The sequence below is a fragment of the Xenopus tropicalis genome, chromosome 1 (assembly GCF_000004195.4).
Source record: "Xenopus tropicalis strain Nigerian chromosome 1, UCB_Xtro_10.0, whole genome shotgun sequence".
Taxonomy (NCBI): Eukaryota; Metazoa; Chordata; class Amphibia; order Anura; family Pipidae; genus Xenopus; species Xenopus tropicalis.
This window is the reverse complement of record NC_030677.2, coordinates 110,891,582-110,904,589: the sequence shown is the minus strand read 5'-3', so window position 1 is coordinate 110,904,589 and position 13,008 is coordinate 110,891,582. Positions and strand designations below refer to the sequence as shown.

At 39.5% G+C, this 13,008-nt stretch overlaps 1 protein-coding gene across 2 annotated transcripts in view; it reads left to right on the top strand.

Moving 5' to 3' along the window:
• The window catches only part of dgkq (diacylglycerol kinase theta), a 102,191-nt gene that overhangs the window by 25,875 nt on the left and 63,308 nt on the right, over window positions 1-13,008 (top strand). For both annotated transcript variants that reach the window (XM_031906820.1, XM_002935871.5), the window contains exon 2: window positions 6,604-6,683. In XM_031906820.1, the coding sequence (XP_031762680.1) occupies window positions 6,615-6,683 (69 nt within the window). In that variant the 5' untranslated portion in view covers window positions 6,604-6,614. The remainder of the gene's footprint in view (window positions 1-6,603; window positions 6,684-13,008) is intronic.

Sequence of the window (13,008 nt, the reverse complement as noted above, 5' to 3'; positions counted from 1 at the left end):
ACCTTCTACCCCGGGTTGGTGCTCCCGTTAGTGCAAAACTGCACCAGCCCATAGTAGTTGCAAATGAGGGATTCAATTCCTTCTCACGTCTATCTTTGAAATCCCAGGGCCAGCACATGCACAATAAAGTGAAAATGCCAGCCTTTTTGTTAAATTTCGGCATTTCACTCTACTGCACATAGGCAAACATTTTGGCACCCCCTTCCCTACAGTGATTGTACCTTTCCTTCTCCTTTTAAAAGCATTGTATGACTTTGAGCTGCGGTGATTGCAGGGACCTTGCAACATTATGTTGTAAATTGTGTTTGATTCATTATTTGGATTTTGTCTCACTTTTATAAGTGACCTGTGAAGAAATTTTTCTGTTCTCATGTATTTTCAGCACAGAGTTCACCACAAAGTGCTCCTTCAGAACTAAAGTGCTCTACAAAATAATAAATAATGAAATAGGAATGCGGTAGAACAAACATGAGCATCACACTGATGTAGGTGTGGTTTAAGTGGCTGGTGTAATGCTTTTACCTTCTTGGTCTTTCATGTTTCTTACGTGATCTTATCAAATGCTTTCAGATGAAATGCATGCCCTGACACTTACCTAGTGAAACACATGTAAGGAATAAACACATATTCTAATTCATGGGGTTATAGCTGATCTACAGTTTGAAGGCTGCATTTAGGACATTCCTGCATTTTACAAGCAATAATAGTGATATAATGATAAGAAACAAAAAGGGCCTTTTTTTTTATAATATCCATGACACTGACATTTGCACTTGACTTATCCAGTTATGTCTTATAATAAATGAGGAAATATGCACTGATGCCACTGAAAGGTCTAGTTTAACCAATTATCATGATGGGGTGGGTGGGTGTGACGGTTATTGGGTGGGTGTGACGGTGATGGGGTGGGTGGGACCCCTTAATTGTTCTAATAGTGGTTAATCCAGACTTGATATAGTAAGTTTTAGTGCAGGTAAGGATTAACCACATTAATATTGGCGGGAGGAAGTTTATGCAAGGTTTCTCAGTAGGGGTAGTCATGGACTATAAACAGCTGAGCTACAATTTTGTAGTATTATTCACAGACAATAATAATTACTTATACTCAAACAAGATGTATCCAAATTGTTGTTCTATTTAGTTTCAGTATGTAATGAAATTCCAATAGTATGCTTTTTTTAACCTGATTTTAACCATATTTCTTTAATCCCTTTGTTCTTCCAATTACTCTTATGTCTACTACCAGCAAGCAGTTTTAACTTCTTGTATTTATTCTGTTCCTGTAAATAGTCTTTCTTAAGGGCCCTATCAACTCTGGAATGTGGAAGCACCCTTCTCCTAACTAATGCACAGGGCTTCAGTGGGATTTCTTTAGTGCCAAGGGGTTGCTAAAGCTCTGAGCATATTTGTATTTGTAAGTGCTTTAGTTGTTCATTATATTAAGTAACAAAAAAAACTTTAAAAGCTGTAGCATATACTTTGCTGCTGTTTTTCATCTGGTGGTAAAACAACCTGTGCCATCTGTCATTTGCTTTTCTGGATAAAAATGTACCTTTAAGCATTTTATGGTCAAAATAATGGGTCGTGGTGACACTGGCATGTTTGGGCATTTTTTCTTTGCCTAATAAAGGCTCGTGAAGTATACACCCCATCTGCTATGGGCATAATATCATTTGAAGATGATTATACAGGACACGCCAGTGTCTGCTAATTATTAGGAGATGTTTACGCAAGATTAAAATCATCTCTTTACAAAATTTAGTGTACCTTGCGGCTCATTATTATAATTAATAATTTAGAATTATTTTCATTTTCCTGTTACCTTTGGTTACACCCCTTAATACCACATCCATTTTACCAAAACACATATAACCCTTAGGGCTTGTAAGGAAGAGCGTTTATTCCTGTGATCCCCTGCAGTGGCGTTCTCCTATATTCTAATGCAGGGGAGCACAGAAATAAACACGGCCCGTTCTTTCTAATGTACTAACACAGGCGCATGCCCATGTAAGTGCAGAAAACAGGTGGAATGCAGCATGTTGCCCTAGATGTGTCAGTGTAATTACTACAGAATATGGATAACCAGTATATTAATCTCAGATGCATAATCATTAATTTAAAGGGATATTATAATGGGCATAATAACCTCAGACGTGCCATTATAATTACTACAGCAATTGGATAATCATTATATTAACCCCAGAATTGCCAGTTTAATAATTTAATTTAATGGATAACTGTCATTGTAACCTTAGACATGCCAGTAAAATTAATACAGAAAATGGATAATCGGCATAATCAGACATGTCGGTAAGATCACTGTAGAAATGGCCAGTGAGCACTCCATCAACCCCAGACAAGCCAGTAACATCACTGCAAAAATTCCCAATGAGCACTTTAGATATGCCAGTAAGATTAAAGTAAAAGTGCATAGATTGAAAGCATTTCCTCACTTACACTTGCACAAGCAGAATGCTATCACTAAAGTTCTTCTTTTTTGCTGCTCCCACACTGCTTGTCTCTTTCTCCCCCTCTTTTCCTGGCTTAAACTCCTGTTAAAAAGTCCAAAATGGCGCTTTGTCACCTTGCATTACATGGAGGAATGCACAGCCATCTTGATTTTTTTCCCCAAAGAGTAGGGGGCAGAAGAGCTGGCTGGGTAGCATAACCATGCAGCTTTTTTCTGCCTGAAACTGCTTGAGTATGCAGTTTTGGGCAGAAATACACTGCGGGTTCCTGGTGGTGGGCAGAATCAATGCTCCCGCATGCAGGCACAACTTAAGGATTTATAGAGCGTAAAGGCTAAGAATCAGCCCTGCGTAGCATTACCCTAGGGGCTCGTATTGACAAGCGTTCCTTCCTGTGGTTCCCTACAGTGTGCCTGTGATAGTATAGCCACATTAGGAGGAATGGAGCGCGTATCTTGCTGAACTCCACTGTGGTGGATGGCAGGAGAACACCACAACAGCAAAGCACAGGCTCGTCAGTACGAGCCTTAAAAAAGGTGATCTTTTGGTCTAGCAGTGGTACAGCGAGCCTGTGACGTTAAAGGAATAGTTCACATTTAAGTTAACTTTTTCTATTTCTTCTGAGCTTTTCCAGCTTTCAAAAAGGGTTTACTGACCCCTGGCAGATAAAAAAAGCTAATTCTCTTTGAGGCTACAATTTCATTGTTATTGTTACTTCCTATTACTTTATATACAGTGGTGTGAAAAACTATTTGCCCCCTTCCTGATTTCTTATTCTTTTGCATGTTTGTCACACTTAAATGTTTCTGCTCATCAAAAACCGTTAACTATTAGTATAAGATAACATCATTGAACACAAAATGCAGTTTTTAAATGAAGGTTTACGTTATTAAGGGAGAAAAAAAACTCCAAATCTACATGGCCCTGTGTGAAAAAGTGATTGCCCCCCTTGTTAAAAAATAACTTAACTGTGGTTTATTACACCTCAGTTCAATTTCTGTAGTCACCCCCAGGCCTGATTACTGCCACACCTGTTTCAATCAAGAAATCACTTAAATAGAAGCTAGACATCATTCCAAGATCCAAAGAAATTCAGGAACAAATGAGAACAAAAGTAATTGAGATCTATCAGTCTGGTAAAGGTTATAAAGCCATTTCTAAAGCTTTGGGACTCCAGCGAACCACAGTGAGAGCCATTATCCACAAATGGCAAAAACATGGAACAGTGGCGAACCTTCCCAGGAGTGGCCGGCCGACCAAAATTACCCCAAGAGCGCAGAGACAACTCATCCGAGAGGCCACAAAAGACCCCAGGACAACATCTAAAGAACTGCAGGCCTCACTTGCCTCAGTTAAGGTCAGTGTTCACGACTCCACCATAAGAAAGAGACTGGGCAAAATCGGCCTACATGGCAGATTTCCTAGGCGCAAACCACTTTTAAGCAAAAAGAACATTATGGCTCGTCTCAATTTTGCTAAAAAACATCTCAATGATTGCCAAGACTTTTGGGAAAATACCTTGTGGACCGACGAGACAAAAGTTGAACTTTTTGGAAGGTGCGTGTCCCGTTACATCTGGCGTAAAAGTAACACAGCATTTCAGAAAAAGAACATCATACCAACAGTAAAATATGGTGGTGGTAGTGTGATGGTCTGGGGTTGTTTTGCTGCTTCAGGACCTGGAAGGCTTGCTGTGATAGATGGAACCATGAATTCTACTGTCTACCAAAAAATCCTGAAGGAGAATGTCCGGCCATCTGTTCGTCAACTCAAGCTGAAGCGATCTTGGGTGCTGCAGCAGGACAATGACCCAAAACACACCAGCAAATCCACCTCTGAATGGCTGAAGAAAAACAAAATGAATACTTTGGAGTGGCCTAGTCAAAGTCCTGACCTGAATCCTATTGAGATGTTGTGGCATGACCTTAAAAAGGCGGTTCATGCTAGAAAACCCTCAAATAAAGCTGAATTACAACAATTCTGCAAAGATGAGTGGGCCAAAATTCCTCCAGAGCGCTGTAAAAGACTCGTTGCAAGTTATCGCAAACGCTTGATTGCAGTTATTGCTGCTAAGGGTGGCCCAACCAGTTATTAGGTTCAGGGGGCAATTACTTTTTCACACAGGGCCATGTAGGTTTGGATTTTTTTTCTCCCTAAATAATAAAAACCCTCATTTAAAAACTGCATTTTGTGTTTACTTGTGTTATCTTTGACTAATAGTTAAATGTGTTTGATGATCAGAAACATTTTGTGTGACAAACATGCAAAAGAATAAGAAATCAGGAAGGGGGCAAATAGTTTTTCACACCACTATATATATATATATATGTGTATATATATATATGTATATGTGTGTGTGTGTGTGTGTGCCATGTAGTCATCCAGTGATTTGCTGGCTCTTGTATGCATTGTCTGCTTAGAGGTGACTCAGCAATGCAAAAATAACTTTTTCTAACTGAATTTTTGCATAAGCTGACAACAGGTCTGAATTTACTTCCCTTGAAAGTCAATTGAACTTTCGCCAAGTTTTTCTCAAATTAGCCAGAATAGGTTTTCCTGGTACTTTTAGCAACTAGAAATGCAACTTATGTATGTATGATTAAGATCCAGTTATGAAATACTATTCCTGATTAAGAGACCTGATAAAGTGCTTGCAACACATGGTAAGGCGTGTTTGCTTACTCACTACTACTCACACTGTAATCCAGTATTTGCTGCTGGTTATCGCAAAGGCAGTTTAGAAAATTGTTAATGGACTTTTCCCTCCCTTGCTGCTTGGTTCACATAAAGGTTAAGAATGTTCTAAACAATGCAATTTTCTGAATCTTTGGGCTCAAGTTAGGCAGGTTGACGCTTTAACGTGCTGTAGCTAGTGTTTACATCTGTGGGTCCAGGCCATTGCCTTTGGAATGAATGAGTGCCTTGTGAACAAGATGTTGATATGTCTCCCTTTTTTGCCATTATTTTTAAAAAAGAAATTTTTTTTTTACACATGCAGAATAAAAATAGCACGTTAAGTCAAATTAATAATCTTCATTTTTGGTTTTACTGGTCTTTTAGGAGAAGTGACACATTGAATGTTTTTTATAGCGATCACAATATCAGAATGCATGCTACTACCAGAGTGCTCTCTGTTAAGTGTGCAGAACTGTTGCTTGTTTTCAACTGATAAGTGATTTTTATGGTGACTATCTCTGTTTTGTGGGAAGTGACCTATGGTCTATACTCTTGGCTGTGTATAGAAAAATGGGGGAGCAAAGAAGTGGGTGGGTCGGAATAAATACCACAGTGTCTTGCATGCCCTGGCCTCATATTGTGAGTGTACACAAGTGTACGGCTTAGAGGCGACACTATCTGAATTTCTATACTTTTTGGGTGTACTAGTATGCAAAGATATTAAAAGGCTTATGGCAGGTGGTTTTGCGAGTTAAATTTGACATACAACAGCTTTCATAATACCCTTAACCTGTGCTAAATAATATATAGTGGCTGTTGTTACCAGTTGTTACCTTTACAAATGATCCCTTTACCGGAGGTCCCCATAGATGAGTTGAGTTCTGAGTTACACCTGAGCAGAGATCAGTCCTACCGTTTATTTCCCAGACACATAGTACAATTTGAATGTTTTGACCTTTATCCGATTAAAGCTTTGCCATCACACAAGGAAATATATTATGCAGTTCCTTGTCAGGTCTGCCAAGCTGATGTCTGCTTGTCCTTAATATGGTGATTGGAATCCTACAATTTCTGTTTCCTCCTTTGTTCCCTTTATTCAAGTTTTATAATTTTTCTCCTGCCTTGTATTTCTCATCCTCTGTTTTTTCTCTTCTAGTCTTTACTTTTCTTTTTTTTTTCCTCTTGTGCAGACTTGTACACAGTAATTCACACAATTCAGACTAAAATCCCATAAAAGTGCTTATTTGAAGCCCATAAAAATGCTATTCTAAGACCCCTTGCAGGCCCTACCCTTGTTTTGCTGATATAGCTGAACCTGTAGTATTTCTCAAATGTTCTCACAAAAGCATAACTAATGTTTGTATTGTCATATAGGAACTCAAGAAATATAGCTATTATTTATAATATTCCATATATATTATTGACCATTAGCTTATATGTGCTTTCCTCTTTTACACAGTTTGCAACTTCATGTCTCATGAAAAGTGTCTTAAACATGTGAAGACTGTTTGTTCATGCATGGCTCCAAGTCTGGTGAGGGTAAGTTATCATGGCAAATATGTTTTACAATGTATGCTCTCCAGAGTTGCATTTGCGGATGGTTCTGCCCTAAACATACCCACCCCTTTCCCTCTCCTATCCGACTCAGATCTTATATTTGTTGTAAGTATAAACCTATAGAACATGTATATCCTGTTTCACAATAGCATTTTTAAGTCAAAAATCAAAGACCTGTTTTTTTTTCCGTTAAGATGCAATTCACAGAACTCCCTGTTAGAGGTTGGGGGATCCTAGTTGAACCCACAACATTCCATTTTAAGACCTTCTTTAACTCTTATATGCCACCTTGCTAAATATGTATGGCAGGTACATTAGCAGCATCCAGCTTCTCTGTGACTGTATGGGCTTTTTACCTAGGTGCTAAGACCCATTTTGGCTTATCATTAGTCCCCATTAAAAGTTAAATAAAAACTAAAAAGAAGTTTGTATATATGTATGTATTTCCCATATAATGAGAACATGACTGCATATGAGAACCTACAGGCTTAAGTAATTTGGCCTTTATTTAACTGGGGAAACCTAAACCCACTGAAATAAAATTGTAAAATTAATATTGGTAAAGTCAAAATTTAAAAACAAAAATATCTTCAATGCAGAGGTTCCTAAATTGTGTGTGGGGGTTTGTGTTCGGGGTAGGAGGGTTGGCAACCTGCAGTCTTTTAAGAAAAATAATTATCATTGTGGGATGATAGATCTTGTAAAAGTTTACTTATTTGAGGCAGCTCTCTCTTCACTTGTACCCTGTATAGGATTTTTTGGGGTAATACAATCAAATTGTGAAAATAATGTGAGTTGAGAGGTGGAAAGACTATTAATCACTTTGATAAATATGACTTTAGAGTGAATTATGGAGATCATGTTTTCATATAGCTTAATCTTCTTACGGTGATGGGCCACAGGGAGATTAGTTACCCATGATTAATCTCTGCTACCATGGGTGACTTATCTCCCAAAATGCCTTCCAACTGACAATAAAGTGAATCGTCAGTGGATATGCACTGCTTTGCTTTGCAAAGTCGCAAATACTTTCTTCCTACTGATGGAAAGGCATTTCGGGGAGATCACGTGCAGTAGCCGAGATTTAACTGTGGGGGACTTATCTTCCCATGGGCCACAACTCTTATGCAGTATTGAGGTTCTGAAAAAATATACAAAAGAGATAGGGGTACATTTTGTGTGGGGTAAGTCTAAAAACCATTGTGCTACCAGTTTAGATTTAGTATTTTAATCTTAAGGGTAATGGCGTGTTTCTTCACTGGTCTATTTAGGCTGAAGAGAAGTCCTCAATAGTCCACTGTACTGCCTGTCATAGATATAAATGGACAGGCAAAACATACAAATGTGCATCTTCAGACCAAAATCTGCTTGTCTCGGCTTGTTTGTTATGTGAATGATGGGTGGTATGGAAAGGTATTAGGTGTTACATGTTCCATAGGCCAAAGATGCAGTATAATACAGCAGGGTTTCTTGCCATGTGTTTTTTTTTTTTTTGTTTAAATATACAGTGTACTTAAAATACATATATGGTGTGCTGTTTTAAGAAATAATCTAAAATAAAGTTGATCACTGCAATTTAGCATAAGAGAATGGACAGGTGACTTGGTGTGCTATAGTAAACATTATTACAGTATATTGCAACTGAAATAAGTTAGTATTGCTTTTGGGAGGGAAAATGTATGCCATTAGCCTGTATTAAAGCATTGAAGGTATGATCTAGAACAGTGCTGTCCAACTGTGTGGCCCCCCACCTGTCTGGCTGCTTTGATGGCTTACCTTTGTGTAAGCTTTAAATAGTATCAGTACTGAGATTAACTGGCCCCCTGCATGGTTCTCACCTCAGATTCAGGCTTTAATCCCCCTGTATTGTTTAAACATGTAACCCCCTGTCTTTTTCACACCTTTTAGTTTCTGCATTGTTCACCCCCCTGCAGTGTTCACACCTCAGGCTCAGGCTGTAATCACCCACATTGTTCAACTGTTCACACCTCAGACATTGTATGTACTGCTTGGCTTATACTGCCTGTGTATATGACACACACAGGCAGCATAGGGGAGGCAAAGTATGGCACATAGGCTGTATAGGACAGGGAAGGTATGGAACACACAGTCAGCATAGGGTAGGCAGAGTATGGCACACACAGGCAGCATAGGGCAGGTAGAGTATGGCACACATAGGCAGTATAAGGGAGGCAGAGTGCTGCCTGTGTGTGCCAAAAGGGGAGTGGCCAAAACTGGCTTCCATTAGCGGCCCTCCACCATGTATGCTAGAGAAATTTCGGCCCTCGGCACCGCAGAAGTTGGACAGCACTGATCTAGAAATTACATTTCAGTTACATGATGGCCCAGGTATGTATGGACGGGGCTGTTGGTAAGACCGGTTTGTCTATAGTAATTTTAATTTTATCTGTCAATGTGCCTTCTTGTGGATAGGGCATCATTAGATTAGTGAGACAAGCTAGTTCAGGAACTTGACAACCAGTGGACTCTCCTTGGAATTGCCTACGGGTACAGTATATACTCGAGTATTAGCCGATCCGAATATAAGCCGAGGTACCTAATTTTACCTAAGAAAACTGGAAAAACCTATTGACTCAAGTATAAGCCTAGGGTGGGAAATGACATTAGTTGCAAGTACACTAATGGTTTAAGACAAACACACTGGCTCACATCTATAGCAGCTGCATGTCATAACAGTGACGGAACCCCAGCATTTTATGACAGCCACAGTATTTCCCATCCCATGCTACATTTTGGACCTGAACAGTTCTAATCTTTTAGTTTGAGACAGGATAAGTGCATAGCACATACCAGTACATACATACCTCACAATTATAAATAGAGACTCATTAGCACATGGTTTTAAATGCTTACATGTATGAAACTTAGTGCTTGCCCAGGCAACCTCTTTGGGTGGAGGAGGGTGGCTGTTTAAATCATTTAGAGCATCACCAGCACCTCAGGGAGTTATGAAGTTTTTTGCCTTTAAAAAATATAATTTAGCTATTTTTACTGTTTTAACTGAATTTGTAAGAACTCTGTAATACCTCTTTAGACAGGAAGCTGGTTTCAAAACTCTTCTTGGAACAGAGCTGGTAACGCTTTTCTAAAGTATATGCATGACTTGGCTGGTTAAGGAATTCACAGAGTATAGAGAGTGTAGCGGCATTCTTAAAAGGGAAGTGGTTAATATGGCCATCAATAAAATTTATCTTGCACTTGCGAAAGCACACAGAATATAGTAATTCTGGGACTGTTTTATGTGTTTGCTGGTTTTATTAAAAACAAATGTACATACATATACACAGAGCTCCTTAGCCTCCATATACCAGACTTGGTGTCCAACAAAATGATTTTACTCCTTCATAGACACACAGATGGGAGTTCTTTACCAGTTGTACACAAAGGTCAGTTAATAACTAACAAGAGAACATAATTTTCTCTTTCTTTCTCAGAGATATTACTGATGTCTACATTTGCAACTGGCAAATAAATGAGAGTGTTTGGCATCACAATGATAAAATAAAAAAAATGAGGGGCTCGTTTTTCATCAGTGGGCAAATTTGCACTTGTGCAGTTACCCATGGCAACCACACAACATTTTTGCTTTGATTCTTCTACCTGCAGCTGACTGAAAACAGATTGGTTGCAAATTTGCCCAGTGTTGATGAGCTCCATTGACACTGACTGAGAGGTATCTTTACTTATCAGTGAGCTCCTGAGGATGATGGCCCATGGGCAGATTAGTCGCCCTGTGGTTAAATCTCGGCTACTGCTGGCGCTTAATCTCCCCAAAACTACTTTAACACTGGTAATAATATCAATCACCGGTAGAAAGGCATATGCACCACTTTGTTTTCCGAAGTCACGCAAAATCGCCTCTCAACTGGCAATTCCTATTATTGCCGGTGTTCCGGGGAGATTAGTCACCTGCACTAGCCAATATTAACCAATCTCCCAATGGGCCATCACCCTAATGATGGCCATACATGTTACAATTATGATTTTTCCTGTGACCAATGGTCGCAGGAAAGATCATTCATAAACTATACTAATGTTCAGAGCTGAATCGTTGGATATGTAGTTAGAAACAAAAGTATTCTACCCCTATCTGATGATTCAGTACTAAACATTTGCCAGTGCTTAAGTGCCTTCAAAGGACCCCAATTAAAATTTTCCAACCAGCCCGTTCAACGAGACGACTGATATCCAAGGCCTTTGCCTCTTCTCCCTCCATACACTAATTATCGTATGAATACACGTACCTAATATCGTACAAATACTATAATTTCATAAGATAATATTGGTGCATGTATGACCACCTTAAGACTGATTACTTCCAAATAAATTAGATTGGCATTGCTATCTATTATGGAGAATGCCTCTAGAACAGCACAAATACAAAGATAAATGTTCAGTACACTCAAACCTTAAATTTGTATTTAAAAATTAAATCCAAGGATAAATGTGACATGCTGTTATTGCATAAATCTACTGTATTGTTTACCATAGAGGGTGACCACAGAAGTTCTTCTGTGCAACTCTGTATATGCATCCAAGAACAAACATTGTTTGCTTTATAATTAGGAGCTATAGCCTTGTTTTCAAAATAAATTGTGTTCTCTAAAATACTTAAAATTAATTACCTGACAAACAGTTCTTATACTAATATTAAGGATAGTTTAGGCAGGTCATTTATTTTGTGTTTTATAGATTTATTTTGAATACAGGGCTAAAGTTGTTATTTTTAAAGTAACCTTGGCCAAGATTACATTACATTTTATTTCTATATGTTTAATGGAACTTCCTTCAACGTGTTGTAGGTTTGGGGTACTAATGCTTCTTCCCAAACCTGGTAAAGATCCGCTTGTTATGGAACCTTACCAGATAATTGAATGTTTCTGTGTATGTCTGACTTTAGATATCTGTCAATTTGTTGTTATGGGTTAAATTACCTGGATTTAATTTCCATCTATTTGTAAATAAATAGTAATTTGGTGTCACTGGTCCTTTAATTTAAAAACAGATTTGGTAACCCTTTTGTATGTTACTGTTTAGATGCATATAATGATACATAGAAAGGAAGAATAAAATTAACACCCCTTTTTAGCTTCAGAATGCTCTGCAATGCTGTTCACAATAGGACACGCCTACACCCAGTGTTTGATTACAGTATGTGGCAGCAGCCTAGAATTCCATCCCAAGCAAAGGCACGTGATTTTGTTTGCCATAAATAGCTGTTTTGCTGACTGCATTAGGTGGTTTCTTTGACTGGAGGCGAAACATGCATAAGCTTGCACATGGTTTAACTACATGCACAAGAAATGTGCCAGTTAGACTTTCTGTTACAGTTACGGTAGTTGTTTTGACAAACTTGGAAACTTTCTGTTCAGCTTATGAACTGTGGAAATTTTGGGCATTTGTAGTACAGGTATAGGACCCGTTATCCAGAATGCCCGGGACCAAGGCTATTCCGGATAAGGGGTCTTTCTGTAATTTGGATCTCCATACCTTAAAGGACAAGGAAAGTCAAAATCTATTAAGCACACTATGAAATAGTACTACTATTGCTATGTAAAAACGCTATATTTCTGGCTTCCCTAATGAAAGATTTACAGAGATACACCTGCTACATTCTACATACTTGTTTCAGTGAACGGCGCCGCCATCTTTTCTCCTCAGTTCTACTGCGCATGCGCCCCCAACATCCTTATCCTTATACTTATGTGTATCCCCCGTGTCACACACCGCCCACTCCGATCCACTCCTTTTGTCAGCACCCCCCCGCTCAGCTCCTCTTGTGTGCACAACTCACCCCACCACTGCGTCCTCTTGTCAGCGTCCCACGCTCCCCGCTTGCCTCTCCCCCCTTGCCTCTCCCCCCACCAGCACCTGCCTGCCAGCTGTCTCATCTTATGTGTATCTGTATCTTTATCAGCCGCCCCCCCCCTCATGTCACACACCGCCCGCACCAGTCCGCTCCTTTTGTCAGCACCCCCCCTGCCCCCCCTGCGCCATTCGCTCGCATCCTCTTGTCTGCACAACTCCCCCCCGCGTGCTCCGCTTGCTCGCTCACATCCTCTTGCCTGCACAACTCCCACCCCCCGTGTGCTCCGCTCCTACAGTCCTGGTCCCATGGTCAGTGCAAGAGTAAGGCATTATGGGAATCTTCTCTACCAAGCTCAGCGTTTTTTCTTCCTGTTTGGCTTCAGATCTTCTGAATGGGAGAAATATGGGGAGACTTAAGGGCACTATTGAGACAAGGTATGCCTGCATTTTGAGATTAACTCTTTACTAGCCTTTCCTT